We start from the raw sequence: 21950 nt of genomic DNA, 5'->3' as shown, positions 1-21950 counted from the left end.
CTGTACCACCGTGTTCACTGCAGCATTATTCACAACAGCTAAGATATGGAAGCAACCTTAATGTCAATAATCATATGAATGAAAACAAAATGTGGCATATATACTCAGTGGAATACTGTTCAGCCCTATAAAAGAAAGAAATCCTGTCACTTGTGACAGGAACCTGGAAGACATTATACTACATGAAATAACCCAGGCACAAAAAGGTAAATACTATGTGACCCCAGCTATCTGTGCAAGCTAAAAAAAGGTGAACTCATAGAAGTAGAATGGTGGTTACCAGAGGCTGGGAGACAAGGGTGGATGGGAAAAGGGGAGATGCTGATCAAAAGGTACAAATATCAGTTAGACAAGAGGAATAAACTTTACTGATCAATTACACAGAATGGTGAGTATAATAAATAATGCATTATATATTTCAAAAATACTAAGAGTAGATTTTAAGTGTTGTTTTTTAGCACAAAAAAAATCGTATGAGGCAATAAATTTATTACACTGATTTAATCATTCTACAATGTAAACATATATCAAAACATCACATTGTACTGCATATATATAATATATACAATCATCAATTAAAATTTTAATAACACAAAGGAAAAAAGAAAAATAAAGTGGCATAGTTTTGAACAACTCCCATTTAAAATTAATTCATTTCAAATTAAACTATTCAACTAGTGAATACCTATTAAGTGCCAGGCACTTACAAAATAAGTTGGTTCTTTAGTACTTAGTAAATTTATTTTGATGCATGACCAAAATAAAAGGGAAATTTAATATGTATATAATATGAAAATAGATTGTGGTGAAGAAATAAAAACTGAGTTTGATTTTAAAACCTATGACACTATAAACAAACTACTACTTCAAACATAAGCTAAAGTTAATTCATACAGAGTTCTATGTACCGGTTAAGAAGACCCCAGGAACTAAGAAATGAACAACTTGATATACTTATTTTTTTGATACATACGTCTTTAATAATAAAAGAAGCTGAGATGCTATGCACCAAAAAATTCATAAAGGTATTGTTATTTTACTTTTTTCAAAAATAATACAAGTAAACTATAGATACAAATTCTGTGACAGGGCAACCTGACTTATTTCAGGGACAGATAATTCTAGTGTACTTAAGATCTAAGTATTTAACATTCCTGTAAGCATTATAAAAAGAACAGGAAAAGAAGAATGCAGTTATCTGTTCAAATGTTAACAGTAGTTATCTCTGGAAGAAAGGATTGTTCAGAGTTTTTTACCTTTCTTACAGAGGTATAACCTATATGAAATCAGAAAGTATTTAAGGGTAAGATTATGCATTTTAAGTATTGCATACGGAATGGTAAGGGACGTAGATTTTATTCTGATTGTGAGTGAGAATTGTTGAAGGATTTTCATCAAGTTGGCATCTCATGAACAAATACTTGAAGCAACCCTGGGTACGGAAGCCTAGAGACTTTGAGCGCATTTGAAAATTGCTTCAACTACATGACTGGATAGCATGAATGAGTGACTGCATATGTATTCTGCATTATTTTGGACATGTTTGGATCCTGAGTTAAAGAAACAATCAGATTGTGAAATAAGACTTTCTAACTAGAGTCACCTAAAAATTAAAGGTTAATCTATCAAATCATGAGCTCTTCAATGATATAGATGACTAGCTGTGAGGGGTATTTTAGCAAAATAGAAGTTTAGGTCAAAAGCAATGTGGTAAAAGTGGGTTTGGAGTCACAAACTTGGATCTGATTCCCAACTCCAACACATAGTGTCTGTTATTTACCCCCAACATGTCATTTTAACCTCTAAACCTCAGCTTTCTTATCTATGAGAACAACACTTACACCACAGAATCACTGTAGTAATTAATGCTAATGCATGACCCTAGCACATAGATGTTGAAAACAGAAGAGCCTTATTATTATACACTCACTCCTATTTAAAGATCCAATGATTCAATGATTAAAAGCAATAACATGATTGGTTTGGCAGAATACCAAACATAAAAAGTAGTACATCTGGACCAAGCACAGCGGCTCATGCCTGTAATCCCAGCCCTTGGGAGGCCGAGGGAGGAGAACTACTTGAGCCCAGAAGTTCAAGACCAGCCTGGACAATACACTGAGACTCTGTTTCTACAAAACAATTAAAAATTAGCTGGGCATGATGGCACACACCTGTAGTCCCAGCTACTCTGGAGGCTGAGGTGGAAGGATCAGTTCAGCCCAAGAAGTCAAGGCTGCAGTGAGCTATGATCACTTCACTGCACTCTAGCCTAAATGACAGAGCAAAACCACTTCAAAAAAAAGTATCAGATCTGGAAAACTAGTCTTTCCTTATCTGTGTACTAATTGGTAATACCCAGGAACATCCTTTCCCAAATCAAGATCAGCACTGCTGCTCTGGCCAGGCCAAGGGAACAGATGAAGGGAAAGAATCTAAGAAGAGTAGAATACAGAAGACAAGAAGGTGAGATAGAATAAAGATCTGAGCCCCAAACTGCTGCCTTTATCCAGGTGAATAAATTTCAACAAAAGAAGAAATAAATGTGCCCGAACTCTTAGGCTTTCTAGTTAAAAGGCTAACTTTCTTATTCACAGAAGATTCAAATAGCTCAAAGCTGGAAATACAACTGGTGCTCAATAGGTACTTATCAACTGATATGTATACATTTTACTTCCTAGCCTAATGTAAGCTATTACGGAGATACTACTGTCAAAGTCGGCTGGATCATCAAACATATTTGTTAACTTTGTTTCTGAATTAAGAGGTATATTTAATTCCATTACATAAGCCCAAAAAAGTACTATGAAATCAGAGATCTTGCCAGGAATATCCCATGCCCTTCTCACTCATCCATCCCATTTTTACATGCTTAGGGAAGAAATATTCCATTCATTCACAATATACTCCTTGAATAAAGGAAAATGAGTACATTGATCAAATATGATGAACACTACGATGTACTGCTGTGAGGACAAGGACTTTTATCTTTATTGTCCACTGTTGTCTCTACAGCATCTAGAAACATATCTGCCACATAGCAGTTGCTCAATAAATACTTGCTAAATAAATGAATAAATGAATGACTCTTTGAAGAAATAATTTTGGGCAACCTAAAAAAAAAAACTGTTTTCAATGTTGATGTTTTTATTACGGCTTTGGAAGAGTCTTATTATTTTACATAATAATTTTCCCAACTACTTTTACAGAATACCTCAAAAGAAAGAAAATTTATTTTACATTACAGAGCTGATGATACTGCCCTAATTGAGCCAAACATAGAAAACTTTGAAAAAAACTTTCTATAAAACACTGTTTCAATATAATTTTATTAGCCATTATTACATCAAAATTCACATTTAGAGGATCCAGAGGACTCTCAGAAAATTCTAGAGCATATTTAATTAGGTTTTAACAGTAAGGGAGAACTTACAATAGCACAGCCCTTAAAAAGTCAAGAATACTACTGAGAATTAAGTGCAGTTCTATCAAGAACTAGAAATGAACTGCGTGCATAGTGTCACCTAAAGCAAAATTTCATGAAAACATAATACACTTCTATGAATGTATCAGTGACGAATATCATTGGCTTCCAAAAAATTGACACTAAAGGAATTTCCAATCAAAACACAAGCACAGTGGCTTTCATTCAATATAGAGCTATGATAATTCTATCAAGAGACCCTGAATCCTTAAGTACTTGTAATATGATTTTATGCTGTGACACTAGTACAAAACACATCAACTCTAATGCATAGATGATGACACATGATAACACGATACCAAGGAAAGCCTTTTTCTATATCAGAAAATGTCAAGTTCTCCAGTACTGCATAGGGTCGTCATTGCTGATCCAGTGAAATTCTACGTCCTCCAGCTTGAGCAGTATTGTAGGATTCACAAATCTTACATTTCATGCCTAATATATGAAACTGAACAGTGGATCGTCCATTACAGTCATTGCAGAGAATCTGAAAAGAGATTAATTCAAATTAAGTATTTTAAACCTTATAAATACAAGTAGCATTGTCTGCTCATAATAATCCCTTGAAAACCATATTAAATATGTGAAAATACGTACATAAGTCTACACATTTCCAAAAGTAGAAATTTCTTTTTTTTTCACTGAAAACTCTAAAAGGCTATTAAGGTGGTTCTGAAAGTGAAAAGGCAGATTTGAGCAAAATAAAAAAGCTTATTTTAAAATAGTTTCCAAATATTAGATAGTATAAATAGTACAAGCAAGAAAAATAACCTAGGCATAATCAGATCAATACCTGATATTTACAATTCAAAATAGCAACATGATTTCATTATTTTTCAGTCAGAAATATATCTTAGTTAATAAAACCAAAATTTTTACACAAATAATATTTTTGTCTATTTTTTAGGTTTAGTATACTGTTCCCTGTCTTCTCTGCCTTAGGAATGAATTAGATTGCAAAAAGAGTAGTTCCTAAAATTGAGTAAATAGAGGCTCTTCGCTCATCCCTACAATAACAAGAAGATGCTGTTTAAGAATTAATTTCTTCGAGTGCTAAGAACCTGAAAAATAACAAAGGTGTTAACTTGAAAATCAATACATTACTATGCAAGAAAAGCACTCGCTTTTGAATAGTCACACTATAATAAGCAGAAAATTTCCAAATTTGCTCTAAATTATAATTTGGAAAATAATTCTTTAAAAAATACGATCTAAATGTGAATTAGTGGTTGCCTAGGCCTGGGGCATTAGGGAATGACTGCTAATGGGTACAAGCGTTTCCTTTTTAGGATGACAAAAATGTTCTAAAATTATGGTGATGTTTGCATAACTACATGAATATTTTTAAAAGCACCTAATTGTACAATTTAGATGAATGAGCTGTATAATATGTGAATTGTACCTTAATGAAGCCATTATTTCAAAAAATTATCTACATGGAACATAGCACACTTCAGCCTCTAGTCAATCACATGATTATCGGTTAGTATTCTAAAAGTTATTTTTCATTGCCCTAACAATTATCCACATGAATTATGAAACATTCCAGTGTAAATAAAACAAAAAATAATTTTCATCTGGCTTTGCTATGTGGTTTTTATCCTTGTATGCTGAAGTATCCGAAGATGTTCAGAAAATGTGTAATATAACCAAAAATTATCTAGCCAGAAAACTAGGCTTTCCCATTCTGATCTAAAACTCAATACCAGGACTGAGAAGAGACAGCAACACATCTTACTTAAAGGAAAAAAGATGATCACTCTCCATAAGACAAAAGGCACAGAAACAACCTTTTAAGCTTTAGTTTGCAGGCTAATTGCAACCAAATAAAGAAAGTCAAGACCCTCTGAATCTACTCTGGTTCAGGGCTGCCTGATTCACAAATTGTTTCTCAATTAAGTTCTGTTAAATTTAATTTGTGTAAGGTTTTTCTTCAAACAGCTGGCATCAGAAGTGGGATTTGAGTAGAGCTTACAGTGACCTCCAAGAGCACCAAGGGACCCAGTAAGGTACCGTTAGGCCCTTTGTGTCCACTGCTCTCTCGCAGCCATTAGGAATCATGGTAAGTTCTCAGATTCTAAAACTCCGCGGATTTGTGTTTTGAGCTATCCAAGTTTTTTTGAACACATTTTTCATCTGAACTGGATTCAGAAGTCGCAGCAAAAACTGGACTGGGTCCAGGATCCAACTGCCTTGGAGCTAGCTAAAGGCCTCTTATGTCTGACTGGGTCAGGCAGAAGCACAGTAAATGGCAAAACAGCAGGGGGTGCAAACTGGCTTTTGGAAATTCACAGGGTTGTGTCCTGCCCTCTTCAATTCTTCTTGCATCCTTAAGTAGGGAAAAAATCACTGGTTAAGTTTACCAAGGAAATATGAGAGCCAAAGCCAAGATTCAAGGTGAAAATGGGATCCTTAATTTTTGAAGAACTGAGCAATCTACCTTCTGGTTCTGCCTACAAGTGTAAGTATTAGGCCCCAGAAGCAGCAAACACTTTTTAAACATTTTATGGAAGGATAAAATGCCATTTGCTTATAGAAATGGCAAAACCTTACTAAAGGTAATTTTAAATTATAATGGAACGTCCCAAATGAACACTTAAAACTATATGTTAAGAAGTGCATTTGATGATAACCATAAGGAGCTGTTAAAAATCAAACCAAAAAAAAAGAAAAAGTGCATTTGAAAATGAGGGCTCCCAAATTAGACTCATCTAAAAATGCCTACTGAGTGAAACTTCTAAAAATATTTCAATATTTTTATTGCCTTAAAATAAAAAAAAAAAAAAGACTTTTAAAAGACAAATAAAAAGCTTAACTAACTGATAAGAGAAATTAAATCTACTAGCCTTTTGGTTTAGTTACTATACTGCCCTGAAGGCTAAAAGAAAGATAGCCTGGATAAAATGTTTGTAAAATGTAGGCCCTCAGGTAAAACAGACTTGCTTCTTTTTCAGATCTATCCATACTGCGCCCAGGCATGGACATGGACACTAAAATACTTCTGTTTAATTTTTGAGTAAACTGCAAACAATAAAAAAGAATGCTTTCTTTCCCCTACTCTCTTAGTGGGCTCCACCCTAAACTCAGTAATTTTAGCTAAGAAACAGTAAATTTTTAAAAATCATCTATGGAACTAAAATATACCTATCCAGCATTTAACTGACTATACTGAAGGTTATCCTAAAATCCTTTTGGTAAAATCAATTTATATCTATAAAGGAAATTTCCATTTGTAAAGGTGTCTGTCTGTGTACATTAGGAACTCTTATCACTGTTTTAAATTTACACAGTCATACCTTTGTTTAAGGTGATTTTCTGGCCATCTTGTTGTAACTTTTACACCATTTTTTCCTTGGTTTTAGCAAATGATGGTACAATATTTACATCTAAAGTCTTAGTTCTGTGCTTTTGAGATATAAATTTTCTTTTTTTTTTTTTTTTTTGAGGCAGAGTCTCGCTCTGTCGCCCAGGCTGGAGTGCAGTGGCGCGATCTCGGCTCACTGCAAGCTCCGCCTCCCGGGTTCACGCCATGCTCCTGCCTCAGCCTCCCGAGTAGCTGGGACTACAGGCACCCGCCACCTCGCCCGGCTAGTTTTTTGTATTTTTTTTTAGTAGAGACACGGGTTTCACCGTGTTAGCCAGGATGGTCTCGATCTCCTGACCTCGTGATCTGCCCGTCTTGGCCTCCCACAGTGCTGGGATTACAGGCTTGAGCCACCGCGCCTGGCCAAATTTTCTACCTTGTTTGACCTAAGAGTTGGTCCTTTAGAAATGCATATTTAGGGCTGCCTAGCTAACAACTGCTCAGGGCAATGAAACAGGTTAATTGGAAAACTGATAGTCTGAATGGGGAATAGAAAACTATTTAAAAGCCCACAGATGAAAATCCTTTAGGAAAGCTCTAAGATCTGCATCTGCCTGTGTCTGTATTCCTACAGGTGTTATGTGTATGTGATAACATTTGGTAAATAAAGCCAATTTTTATACTGTTAGTAAAATAAGAGTGGCTTCAGAGGTGTCTGTGTTGAATATAATTCAACACTTGCTTGATTTGACTGTGAGCTTGTTTTGGGTTTTGAACCTCTAGATTCTGAAGTCTGGCTAAGTGAGGCCTGGGTACATGTTCTCAGTGCCTAGACCTGTAGCTACAAGGCAGAATCAAGCCCACTAGGGCGTCTTCTTCCCTGCCTTAGCTTTGCCTCCTGGCTAATCAAGCCCACTAGGGCTCCTTCTTCCCTGCCTTAGCTTTGCCTCCTGGCTATTCTGCGAGGGGTTCCATCCTCCAGGCATCATCTTTACAGCTCTGTCTTCTGTTCAAAGCTCTATAAGTGGTATGTCAATTCAGGACTCAGCCAGGCTCTGCCCTTCATAGCCTCCTGGTTGACATATGACTACTTGAGACTCAAGATGACTGAGAAAACATTAGGGAGGGTACACCTGTGTCCTAATTTCAAATTTCTTTTCAGTAATTTAAAATCTTATATGTTTAAGTAATCATAAAACTTTTAAGACATTTGTAAGTTAAAATGCTAAAACATTAATTATAAGTTTATATACTTTGGCATCTTATTTTTATATAGCATAGAAAAGCTAAATATATTTAGATATCTTAATAAATAATAATTTAAGGAAACATCCTTCCAAAAAATTAAAATGGCTTCCATCTATAAATGCTGATACAAAACAGTTCAAAATTACTTCCTAAGGTTTTCACTGGAAATTAGGATTACTAAGAGTTAAAACTGTAGTTAATATATGTAACTAAAACTACTAGATGTAAGAAAAACAATTCCCATGGAGTATAAAAACAAGCAAGATATACTTTTGGTGAGAAAAGTTGCCAAGGCATGTGTTTTAAAAAAATTTAGCTTTAGGAGGCCAAGGTGGGCGGATCACAAGGTCAGGAGTTCGAGACCAGCCTGGCTAATATGATGAAACCCTGTCTCTACTAAAAGTACAAAAATTAGTCGGGCATGGTGCTGTACGCTTGTAGTCCCAGCTACTCAGGAGGCTGAAGCAGAAGAATTGCTTAAACCCTGGAGGCAGAGGTTGCAGTGAGCCGAGATTGCTCCACTGCACTCCAGCCTAAGTGACAGAGCAAGACTCTGTCTCAAAAAAAAAAAGAAAAAAAAAAAAAAAATTTTTTTTTGGTCTAGTTTGAAGTTACTTAACAGTTGTTTCAAATTGAAGGAATAAAAAAGTGTAGATTAAAATACCGTTCAAAAGAAAGAATTTTAAAAGTTTATAAGGGAATATAAAAGATTTATGGAAATCTTACGTGGTAAAAAAAACTGACAGATTGGATGGATTTGTTTATAAGGTTTTATTAAAATTAGCTTTAGTCCTAATAATACAAAGGTAAAATCTGGTTTTCTCTCTTGAATAAAGATTTCATGTAGTATTAATAAGACAGTAAAATATTTTTGTTTACTTTTTGAGTAAATTTCAAACAATAAAAAGAGGAGACAAGGGGAAACAGATTTTGTCTCACGCTGTCTCAGGACTTTTGGTTGTTTAGAAAACTGAGTTTTAAAGAGTAAATGTTTTCACTTTTTAAAACCTGTTAATTCTCATATTGGCTATACAAATGACTATTATTTTACAGTGACTTATGATTCTATTTTGGTCAAGTGTTTTAAATCTTTGACACACTTGACAAACTTCCCAAAACCAAATTTCAACTTCAAAATTAAGTCTTTTTTTTTTTTTTGACCTCTAACTTTGGCATGCTACAAAGGGCCCCTGCAGCATCCTAAGAGAGAAAAAAAGGATTATTTGATCTGTTAAATTACATAAGCATTGTCAAATAAGAAATGATATTTAACTTTTCTGTTATATTTTTATTAAGATTTATTCCAAGATTATATGATTCTAAAATTCTTTATGTCTGAGTATGTTCTATCAGTCTTGATTATGGTTATTGTGTTATTGCAGGCCACAGAAATAACCAAATTTCCTTGTCAATCATGTCTTTATAACCATTTTAAGTTGTTTCCACAGTTAACTGCTTAATTCTGATGCAGTTTCTCTGAAAACTTCACAAGGAAGCAAAATCCTACAGTTCTGTGTCTTCAAGGAGGTTCATGAAAGGATGAAAAGGACCCTGACAAGCTCTCTTAAATACAGATTTCTGACAACTTTAGGACTTGGACCAGATAACAATTCCTAGAACTCTCTAATGGAGAGACTGACTGGTTTATAAAACTGCTAACCCAAGCAGGATAAAAATTAATTGAATACCAAGAAAATACTTGCCAGATTTTCACACTAAATCAGCCAGTATTGAAATTGTTTAGATTTCAATCAACTCCACAATCCAAGCCAAATTACCTATGATAACCCTTCGGTTATCAGTGGGAGGCAACTAATCTGGTATTTAAGAGGACACAAATCCAATGTTAAGTGTGGACTCATGGAGAACCTGGACAGCCCCCTGGCCCTTCCTAAATCCTTAAAGCTTCCATTATTAAAAGTTCTGCATTCCAGCTGGGCGAGGTGGCTCACTCCTATAATCCCAGCACTTTGGGAGGCCGAGGCAGGCGGATCACGAGGTCAGGAGTTTGAGACCAGCCTGGCCAACATGGCAAAACCCCGACTCTACTAAAAATACAAAAATTAGCCAGGTGCGGTGGCAGGCACCTGTAATCCCAGCTACTCGGTAGGCTGAGGCAGGAGAATCACTTGAACCCTGGAGGTGGAGGTTGCAGTAAGCCGAGATTGTGCCACTGCACTCCAGCCTGCGCAACAAGGGCAAGACTCTGTCTCCAAATAAAATAAAATTAAAAAAAAGTTCTGCATTCCATGGCTCATCATGGAAAAGATAAAATAATCCAAATTTTATACGTATATATAAAATTTATATATATTGCTAAATTGCTAAAATAATTTGTGACCAATGTTTGCTTTGTCGAAACCATAATCCTGGGAAGACAATCAAAACTTCAAGTACATTTCTGCTACCTGATGGGCCATTTAAGTATTTATAGACGGATTACATTCAATTGTCATTTTCAGTGCCTGTTTTCTGGTTGTATAGAAGGTATCCCATGCAAGAGGGTTAATTCTATTACAGTTAAAAGGTTATTATAAAATGTGTTTCTCTCATGGGACATTCCTAGACAAGTCTCCAGTGACAGAGGGACTTATTTCACTGGACAAGTTGTAAAATAGTTACATAAGATAGTACAGATACAATAGTATTAGGCAAAATTAACTGAATTGACTGGATTGCCTTGGTTAAACATACTGCAGATTGATATTGCAGATTGATGGCAATCAGATCCACTTGAAGTGGAAAACATAAGTTGACCCCTTATGCAATAATCACTGGAAGGCCTATGCACCTAATAATAAAGAGAACCTCGTGCATCTTCCACTACCAAACTCTGATACGACTAAATGCTGCAAGGCTTTTATGCATTATGCCAAAGTACATTTTCATCAGGTAAAGAAAATTTTGATGGTCCAATGACTAAGAACAATCAAACCCTTCACAATCTAGAATCTGGAGATTGGGTCTTCTGAAAACAACACCAGAGAAAGACTGCCTTTCCCACCCACACTGCAGTAAATCTTCTGGACTTTGAACCTTAGGTTCATTATCTCACAATTCAGAAGGGACCCTCCACACTCTTGGAACTGGACACCCATTAGAGACCTTAAGGCAAAGTTAACCAGGAAAGTTTTTTCCCAGAAGCAAGCGGCATTTTACTGTGAACAGTTTTTTTCCCAAGATCGTGAATCAAGACTTCTCTGTAATTATGACTCTTATCTCTCAATTTGTTCTTTGCTTATGATTCTGTGAACAACAGAAGTGATAAAGGGGTCTCCTGTGTGCACTCAATAAAAATAAGTCTAAGATGGAATAAAAAGGGTAATAAACACTAAAAACCAAAACGTAATGTCAAAAATCAGCAAATATGTTCTCCTGAAATAAAATGTAAAATAATTAAAAATAAAATGTACTTAAAACCTCCCACCAGTGATCCAACCCTAGTCAGTTATATTACTGACTCTGGCAAGTAATGTGTAAACAATTCAGAATAAAGTTTTTGCCTGCCATCTAGTGTTGGGAAAAACTACATAAAGGCATTCTTAAGACTTTTTTTTTTCCTGATCTGAGTTACTTATTTAACTAAAATTTAAAAATCATTTGTGCTTTCCATAATCATCACATGAGCATCTGTGTCAAACCAGTATTTTTTTTTCTTTTTTGGCAAATTCAAGCAGGAGGGCAAAAATGAAGAGTGTCAACAAGGAATCTACAAAGTATTGATTCTACTCACATCCACAGTCATGTTCTGATATTCTGATGGCATAGGAGTCTGTGCTACTTCATCATCCAGCTGTCTCCAATACCTGGTCATATCTAAAGCAGAGTGCATACATAATGGACACCTGTAGCCTCTGAAAAAGATAGAAAGGTTATTTTCCAAACATTAAACAAAGAATATGTTAATTCAGGTATACAAGAAGATGCAAGCTAAATGAACCATTCAAAACAGGCATTTTCCTCTATTCCAAGATAATCTCTTAGGAACCTGGGAACTTTCACACTATACAACTTTTAAATTAATTCCTGTATACTTATTTAAAACTAAGTCTTTCTCCTGAGTATTACAAAATGGAGAGTAATTAGTCCATATTCTTTGTAGAATATACTTCATATATTTTTACAAACTAATTAAGCTACTACTTAGCTAAACAACCTTAATTTCTTAATACACTCATGTGAAGATACTGTATTTGTTAAAAATTATTCAGGTATTATTTCCTTTCTAAAAATTTGACAAAAAAAAAAAATGCCCTCTCTCTAGCTCTCCATATTTTTGCTCATCAATCTGTAGGACCAAAATACAGTCTCCTCTTTTCAATTATTTTCATCTAATTTTAATATCCTTTCCATTAATAAAGTCTTAGCTTTAATGATTGCTTCACCTACTTTCTTTTAGTTCATTATACTTGACCAATATAACAACTTAACAAATTTTTAGCAATATTTTTCGGCATTTTTACAACATTGTAACAGCATCCGGCAAAGACTGCTTCCTGGTATATATGGCCAGAAAAAAAAAGAGGTATCTATCTCAAATTGTGGGAGGAGACAAGGCTTAAGAGAAACATATGGCAAAGATGTAGTTCTATATCCAAGATGCTTTGTCCTGTTTTAACACTATTCATCTACTCTACCCATTTCAATATAAATATTGCCATGCCCAATACAGTATAAGTAACAATGTTTGTCCACCACCCCACACCACACACACAAAAAAATCAAACATCTAACAATTATTTTTAAAATCCCAAACACTCACTCTTTCAACATTTCTTCATAACACGTTCTGAAAGAAAATATAAGATTATTTTAGTAAAACAAAAACTGTCTCCACTATTTTCAAACATCATTGAGAAAAAAATGTTACTTTACCTATGTAAAAGATGTCCACATGGCAAGACATGAGCAACAACACGGGATGTGTGAATGTCCTGTAAAGGAAATAAATATTAGTGCTTGTATGAAGACAATATAAACATCCAAGTATTTTGAATTCAAGAGCTGAGACTTCCAAAGTAAAAAATATTTCAAGCCTACCTCCAAACATATTGGACAATTCTGTCGGGACACATTTTCAATACACTGTTTAAAAGAGAAATTCACATTAACAAAAGCTTAACTAGATGAAAATGACAGGTATAAGAGTATTAATAATAAAAATTAACAAAATCAACTTACTAAAAATAATAGCTATATGCTTATATGTCAGAAAAGAGTTTTTTAACAGTTATTTAAATCTCACACTATTTCAGGCTTGGTATATTACCTGATACAGTGAAAATACTCAATAAACATTATTGAGATTACCTTCACTTCCACAGATAAGGAAAGTGACTTAGGAATTCAAGACACTTACCCCAGATCCAAAGATAATAAGATTTGGAACCTTTGCGTATTATGTATGTTTTGCTCCAAAGCCAGTGACCTAAATTAGTAAGCTCAACTACTTACTAATAATATTGGTAATAATAATAGTTCATACTATTGAAATTTACTATATGCCATGTTCAGCACAGTACCTGTATAAAGTCAATTAAATCTCACAATCCTAGATGAAATAGGCTATGATTGTTACACCATTTTACAGTTGAAGCAGCGGAGGCCTAGAGAAGAACTTCCAAAGTCACAGTTAAACTGGTGCTCCAGTAGGCTAACTTCAGAGCCTGAGTTCTTAATTTGACAAGATTTAATGTCTGATTAAATGCAAGGAGGTAAGGGAAAGCCCTGTGCCATGGAAGACTCCCAGGTTTTTAATGGAAGCACTTAATAGATGGCAGGACCACGTAGTAATAAACACAATAAAAGATAACTAAAAAACAACAAAACAAAAAAACCAAAACAAAAAAATAGATATGTTTTTGAAAGATGACAGTATAGTGGGGAGATAAACCCTCAAAATAATAAGCTTAAGAGTAAGTTTAAAACTCTAGACTGTAATCCTAGCTCTGCTATTTACCAGTCCTTGAGATTTTGGACTAGCCACTGCTTTAGTCTTATGTTTCTTATTTATAAAATAAAATTAATGCATATTTCATTTGATTCTAAAGTACACCTCACACATACATTTTAACATCCCCGCAATTACAACATATCTGATCATCAGTGGCATCTCTGAGTTGATGGAACGCAAATGCTGAGGTGAGGATGCAATGAATTAGTGTGTGCGCACACACACACACTACACATGCTTTGGAAACCAGAACATCAGGGAAATGTAATCTATAAGATACTACTGACTCCTGGCTATCTCCACTAGCATAGCTTGCCATCACCACAAGCTCAAGTTTAAAAACCAAACTCAATCTTTTATCTTCAAAAAATTTACAATCTACTAATAAGTACCTTAAGTTGGGGCTGAAAATCTTCAGAGTCATCTTTACTCCGCCTCACTCTTTTTCCTTAATACCATTACCACATCATGTATGTTCATTATTCATCTCAATTTTCCTCACCACTTTACTATTTAGGCCAAGTTCTAGCTAATATTATATTTCTGCAATAACTTCTTATCCTTACCTTCTATCAAACCTACTATACTGCTAAGTAAATAACTTCAGTCTCTTTCCAATTAATGTCTATCTGTCTCTCTCTCTCTCAACAGCTACAATGTTGCTACTTACACTGTTCTCCCTTATCTGGAATTTCCTATACTTGAACAAGTATGATTTACACTTCACTTTACGCCAATCCTCCATTCTCTTAATTCTTGTAGTAGGTAGAATCAGTACTATAAATGTAATACTTTATTAGATTTTTTTTTAAATAATGAAAAAGGGCCTGGGATTGTGACATAATTCCTATATCCAGATTTAAAATATGTATGTCTTAATTGTAAAAAAAAATAGTAAAATATTTTCCGAATTTTCTTAGAATGTTGTGCTAATTAGGTTACACCATTCAGTATTTCTCCTGTTTTCAAGTTATTCTTAAACGCAGTACCAATGGTAAGAACCCATAAACCAACTTCGAAGTTGTCAACATTATGTTAATAAGTGATATAAGCATTCTTACACTATAGAGAAGAAAAGGAATTGTAGATCAGATATTCTGAGGTACATATTTTAAAATATCCATTTGTTAATACTGCTTTTCAACACAGCAATACAGTTGCACTTGGAAAATATGAAAATTAGCATGCTTCCAAAACATATTAGAAATTAAGCTTGTTTCAAAAACACTGCAATACTTTAAAAATTACACAAACTAAATTATATACCTTGTGTCTTCCTTGAAGATTCATAGCTAGACATAAGTTACATTTCAAACAATGGAAAAAATCTTCCTTTGGACCAATCCTAGCAAAACACATGAAAGTCAAAAGATTAGATGATTTTTTTACTACAGTCATGATTTGTTCATTATGTAAAACACAAGTTTAGTCTCTGTAAAAAAACTTTCAAGCCACAATGGAGAATGTGGGATAAACCCCTATCTCCCCAACATCCCTCTCCAAATGTAAGCACTATACACAGAGTGGTATCTACCCTTCTAGGGCTTTTTTTTTTTCTACATAATTGCAAAAAGAGACAAAGACAGACACACAACACACTTTGGGTTTGATTTTTTGTATTAATGGATTCTTTCTACAGATGCCATTCTGCAACTTTTTTTCACTTAATACATTCTGAAGATTTTATGTCTATCTACACAGAACCACTTCATTCTTTATCACAGTCATCACAATAATTTTATTAAATATAAGAGGCAGATATAATCAGAATTAATAATACATCATCAGCTATAGTTGCCCTATTGTGCTATCATATATTTCAAAGTAACAAGAAGAGATTAGGAATGTTTGCAACGTAAATAAATAATAAATGTTTGAGGAGATGGATATCCCAATTGCCCTTAGTTGATCATTATTACACACCATATGTTTGTATCAAAATATATGTATCCCAAGAGGTAAAATTATATATCAATAAATAATAATGATATAGAAAATAACTATTACAAGGTAACAAAAAATTGATAAAAATTACGAAAGCCAAAAATAAGTTTATTATAAGCAAGAAACTCAAAGTACAAAGGCAGAATGAAATTTAAATAATGGGATGAAAAACATAAGAAAGTTTTGTGACTGTATTACTATAAGAAAACAGACCTCAAAACAATGAATATTACTGTAGGCATGAAAGAATGTATCAAAATTACAACAAGGTTCATGTACATTAAACAAAATGTTCATATACTTAACAATACAGATTCAAACTACATAAAACAAATTAAAAAGACAGTACTAAAGGCGAAAATAGAGAAATACACCATCATACTTATAGATGCTGACATTGTATCAGTAACGGTTAGAACAAATTTTAAAAATCAGAAATTACATAGAAGTTTAGTACAAAAATTTCACCTAACTTGATCTAATAGGCATTTATCAAATACTACATCATATAGCGGTGGAATGCAGTATTTTCAAATGCATATTTTTTTCCAGCTGAATGAACTTTATTTGCACATTATTTATTATACTTTCTGGACCCTCATGTTATATTGGCTTAACACACTTTGACATTTCTTTTTTCTTCTTCTTTTAACTTAATGTTATTTTTTAATTAATTAATTTTTTATTATACTTAAGTTCTAGGGTACATGTGCACAACGTGCAGGTTTCTTACATATGTATACATGTGCCATCTTGGTGTGCTGTACCCATTAACTTGTCATTTACATAAGGTATGTCTCCTAATGCTATCCTGCCCCACTACCCCTGTCCCACAACAGGCCCTTGTGTGCAATGGTCCCCTTCCTGTGTCCAAGTGTTCTCATTGTTCAATTCCCACCTATGAGTGAGAACATGCGGTGTTTGGTTTACTGTTCTAGTGATGGTTTGCTGAGAATGATGGTTTCCAGCTGCATCCATGTCCCTACAAAGGACATGAACTCATCCTGTTTTATGGCTGCATAGTATGCCATGGTGTATATTTGCCACATTTTCTTAATCCAGTCTGTCATTGATGGACATTTCACTGCATAAATGACTTCTTTTTGGAAGTGTCTGTTCATATCCTTCGCCCACTTTTTGACGGGGTCGTTTGTTTTTTTCTTGTAAATTTGTTTGAGTTCTTTGTAGGTTCTGTATATTAGCCCTTTGTCAAATGGATAGATTGCAAAAATGTTCTCCCATTCTGCAGGTTGCCTGTTCTCTCTGATGGTTGTTTCTTTTGCTGTGCAGAAGCTCTTTAGTTGAATTCGATCCCATTTGTCAATTTTGGCTTTTGTTGCCATTGCTTTTGGTGTTTTAGACATGAAGTCCTTGTCTATGCCTATGTCCTGAATGGTATTGCCTAGGTTTTCTTCTAGGGTTTTTATGGTTTTACGTCTAACATTTAAGTCTCTAATCCATCTTGAATTAATTTTTGTATAAGGTGTAAGGAAGGGATTCAGTTTCAGCTTTCTACATATGGCTAGCCAGTTTTCCGAGCACCATTTATTAAATAGGGAATCCTTTCCCCATTTCTTATTTTTGTCAACTTTGTCAAAGATCAGATGGTTGTAGATGTGTGGTATTACTTCTGAGGGCTCTGTACTGTTCCATTGGTCTATATCTCTGTTTTGGTACCAGTACCATGCTGTTTTGGTTACTACAGCCTTGTAGTATAGTTTGAAGTCAGGTAGCATGATGCCTCCAGCTTTGTTCTTTTGGCTTAGGATTGTCTTGGCAATGCGGGGTCTTTTTTGGTTCCATATGAACTTTAAAGCAGTTTTTTCCAATTCTGTGAAGAAAGTCATTGGTAGCTTAATGGGAATGGCACTGAATCTATAAATTACCTTGGGCGGTATGGCCATTTTCACAATATTGATTCTTCCTATCCATGAGCATGGTTATGTTCTTCCATTTGTTTGTGTCCTATTTTATTTCACTGAGCAGTGGTTTGTAGTTCTCCCTGAGGAGGTCCTTCACATCCCTTGTAAGTTGGATTCCTAGGTATTTTATTCTCTTTGAAGCTGCTGTGAATGGGAGTTCATTCATGATTCGGCTCTCTGTCTGTTACTGGTGCATAAGAATGCTTGTGATTTTTGCACATTGATTTTGTCTCCTGAGACTTTGCTGAAGTTACTTATCAGTTTAAGGAGATTTTGGGCTGAGACAATGGGGTTTTCTAAGTATACAGTCATGTCATCTGCAAACAGGGACAATTTGAGTTCTTCTTTTCCTAATTGAATACCCTTTATTTCTTTCTCCTGCCTGACTGCCCTGGCCAGAACTTCTAACACTATGTTGAATAGGAGTGGTGAGAGAGGGCATCCCTGTCTTCTGCCAGTTTTCAAAGGGAATGCTTCCAGGTTTTGCCCATTCAGTATGATATTGGCTGTGAGTCTGTCATAAGTAGCTCTTATTATTTTGAGATATGTTCCATCAATATCGAATTTACTGAGTTTTTAGCATGAAGGGCTGTTGAATTTTGTCAAAGGCCTTTTCTGCATCTATTGAGAAAATCATGTGGTTTTTGTCTTTGGTTCTCTTTATATGATGGATTACGTTTATTGATTTGCATATGTTGAACCAGTCTTGTATCCCAGGGATAAAGCCCACTTGATCATGGTGGATAAGCTTTTTGATGTGCTGCTGGATTCGGTTTGCCAGTATTTTATTGAGGATTTTTGCACCGATGTTCCTCAGGGATATTGGTCTAAAATTCTCTTTTTTTGTTGTGTCCCTGCCAGGCTTTGGTATCAGGAGATGTTGCCTCATAAAATGAGTTAGGGAGGATTCCCTCTTTTTCTATGGATTGGAATAGTTTCAGAAGGAATGGTACCAGCTCCTCCTTGTACCTCTGGTAGAATTTGGCTGTGAATCCGTCTGGTCCTGGACACTTTTTGGTTGGTAGGCTATTAATTATTGCCTCAATTTCAGAACCTGTTATTGGTCTATTCAGGGATTCAACTTCTTCCTGGTTTAGTCTTGGGAGAGTGTATATGTCCAGGAATTTATCCATTCCTTCTAGGTTTTCTAGTTTACTTGCATAGAGGTGTTTACAGTATTCTCTGATGTTAGTTTGTATTTCTGTGGGGTCAGTGGTGATATCCCCTTTATCATTTTTTATTGCGTCTATTTGATTCTTCTCTCTTTTCTTATTAGTCTTGCTAGCAGTCTATCAATTTTGTTGATCTTTTCAAAAAAAAGCTCCTGGATTCACTGATTTTTTGAAGGGTTTTTTTGTGTCACTATTTCCTTCAATTCTGCTCTGATCTTAGTTATTTCTGGCCTTCTGCTAGCTTTTGAATGTGTTTGCTCTTGCTTTTCTAGTTCTTTTAATTGTGATGTTAGGGTGTCAACTTTAGATCTTTCCTGCTTTCCCTTGTGGGCATTTAGTGCTATAAATTTCCCCCTACACACTGCTTTAAATGTGTCCCAGAGATTCTAGTATGTTGTATCTTTGTTATCATTGGTTTCAAAGAACATCTTTAGTTCTGCCTTCATTTCATTATGTACCCAGTAGTCATTCAGGAGCAGGTTGTTCAGTTTCCATGTAGTTGAGCGGTTTTGATGGAGTTTCTTACTCCTGAGTTCTAGTTTGATTGCACTGTGGTCTGAGAGACAGTTTGTTATAATTTCCGTTCTTTTACAATTGCTAAGGAGTGCTTTACTTCCAACTATGAGGTCAATTATGGAATAAGTGTGATGTGGTGCTAAGAAGAATGTATATTCTGTTGATTTGGGGTGGAGACTTCTGTAGATGTCTATTAGGTCCGCTTGGTGCAGAGCTGAGTTCAATTCCTGGATATCCTTGTTAACTTTCTGTCTCGTTGATCTGTCTAATGTTGACAGTGGGGTGTTAATGTCTCCCATTATTATTGTGTGGGAGTCTAAGTCTCTTTGTAAGCCTCTAAAGACTTGCTTTATGAATGTGGGTGCTCCTGTATTGGATGCATATATGTTTAGGATAGTTAGCTCTTCTTGTTGAATTGATACCTTTACCATTATGTAATGGCCTTCTTTATCTCTTTTGATCTTTGCTGGTTTAAAGTCTGTTTTATCAGAGACTAGGATTGCAACCCCATGCCTTTTTTTGTTTTCCATTTGCTCAGTAGAACTTCCTCCATCCCTTTATTTTGAGCCTATGTATATCTCTGCATGTGAGATGGGTCTCCTGAATACAGCACACTGATGGGTCTTCACTCTTTATCCAATTTGCCAGTCTGTGTCTTTTAATTGGAGCATTTAGCCCATTTCCATTTAAGGTTAATATTGCTATGTGTGAATTTGATCCTGTCATTATGATGTTAGCTGGTTGTTTTGCTCGTTAGTTGATGCAGTTTCTTCCTAGCATTGATCGTCTTTACAATTTGGCATGTTTTTGCAGTGGCTGGTATTGGTTGTTCCTTTCCATGTTTAGTGCTTCCTTCAGGAGCTCTTGTAGGGCTGGCCTGGTGGTGACAAAATCTCTCAGCATTTGCTTGTCTGTAACGGATTTTATTTTTCCTTCACTTATGAAGCTTAGCTTGGCTGGATACGAAATTCTGGGTTGAAAATTCTTTTCTTTAAGAATGTTGAATACTGGCCCCCACTCTCTTCTGGCTTGGAAAGTTTCTGCCGAGAGATCTGCTGTTACTCTGATGGGCTTCCCTCTGTGGGTAACCCAACCTTTCTCTCTGACTGCCCTTAACATTTTTTCCTTCATTTCAACTTTGGTGAATCTGACAATTGTGAGTCTTGGAGTTGCTCTTTTCGAGGAGAATCTTTGTGGCTTTCTCTGTATTTCCTGAATTTGAATGTCAGCATGCCTTGCTAGGTTGGGGAAGTTCTCCTGGATAATATCCTGCAGAGTGTTTCCTGACTTGGTTCCATTCTTCCTGTCACTTTCAGGTACACCAATCAATCATAGATTTGGCCTTTTCACATAGTCCCATATTTCTTAGAGGCTTTGTTCGTTTCTTTTTACTCTTTTTTCTCTAAACTTCTCTTCTCCCTTCATTTCATTCATTTGATCTTCAATCACTGATACCCTTTCTTCCACTTGATCGAATCAGTTACTGAAGCTTTTGCATTCGTCACGTAGTTCTTGTGCCATGGTTTTCAGCTCCATCAGGTCATTTAAGGAGTTCTCTACGTTGGTTATTCTAGTCAGCCATTCGTCTAATCTTTTTTCAAGGTTTTTAGCTTCTTTGCGATGGGTTCGAACTTCCTCCTTTAGCTTGGAGAAGTTTGATTGTCTGAAGCCCTCTTCTCTCAACTCGTCAAAGTCATTCTCTGTCCAGCTTTTTTCCATTGCTGGCGAGGAACTGCGTTCCTTTGGAGGGGGAGAGGTGCTCTGATTTTTAGAATTTTCAGCTTTTCTGCTCTGTTTTTTCCCCACCTTTGTGGTTTTATCTACCTTTGGTCTTTGATGATGGTGATGTACAGATGGGGTTTTGGTGTGGATGTCCTTTCTGTTTGTTAGTTTTCCTTCTAACAGTCAGGACCCTCAGCTGCAGGTCTGTTGGAGTTTGCTGGAGGTCCACTCCAGACCCTATTTCCCTGGGTATCAGCAGCAGAGATTGCAGAAGAGTGAACATTGCTGAACAGCAAATGTTACTGCCTGATCGTTCCTCTGGAAGCTTCATCTCAGAGGAGTACCTGGTCATTCTTCTTAATAGCTACATTAATGGCATGGATGTATACTAATTTTTTTAAATATTCCCTCATTGATATAATTTATGATCTTTAGTTGCTACAATGATACAATAAACATCCTTGTCCAGACATGACTTAGTTCACATGTTATTTTTTTACAAGATTCCTAGAAGTGAAACTACTGAGTCAGAAGATATTGCAACATTGTGATACTGCCAAACTGACCTCCAAATAGACAGTACCAATTTATACTTCCACCAACACTGCATGAGAGTAACCATGTTCCCCACACTTTGGCTAACAATGGTTACTTGTATTAAATAGACAAACAAAAGATATCATTT

General features: G+C 35.4%; 1 protein-coding gene across 3 annotated transcripts in view; it reads right to left on the bottom strand.

The window, feature by feature from the left end:
* Positions 1–460: 460 nt before the first annotated feature.
* RCHY1 (ring finger and CHY zinc finger domain containing 1) overlaps positions 461–21950 on the bottom strand; it is a 40702-nt gene continuing 19212 nt past the window's right edge. For 2 of the 3 annotated variants that reach the window (XM_010377130.2, XM_030916094.1), the window contains 6 exons: positions 15256–15334; positions 13077–13121; positions 12912–12970; positions 12799–12825; positions 11770–11890; positions 3341–3971 (listed from right to left, as the gene is read on the bottom strand). In XM_010377130.2, the coding sequence (XP_010375432.1) occupies positions 3843–3971; positions 11770–11890; positions 12799–12825; positions 12912–12970; positions 13077–13121; positions 15256–15279 (405 nt within the window). In that variant the 5' untranslated portion in view covers positions 15280–15334 and the 3' untranslated portion in view covers positions 3341–3842. Of the gene's footprint in view, positions 3972–11769; positions 11891–12798; positions 12826–12911; positions 12971–13076; positions 13122–15255; positions 15335–21950 lie in introns of all 3 variants that reach the window. The other variant, XM_010377126.2, reaches the window with a different exon arrangement.

The sequence above is a fragment of the Rhinopithecus roxellana genome, chromosome 2 (genome assembly GCF_007565055.1).
Source record: "Rhinopithecus roxellana isolate Shanxi Qingling chromosome 2, ASM756505v1, whole genome shotgun sequence".
NCBI lineage: Eukaryota > Metazoa > Chordata > Mammalia > Primates > Cercopithecidae > Rhinopithecus > Rhinopithecus roxellana.
This window is presented reverse-complemented; position numbering and strand designations above follow the sequence as displayed.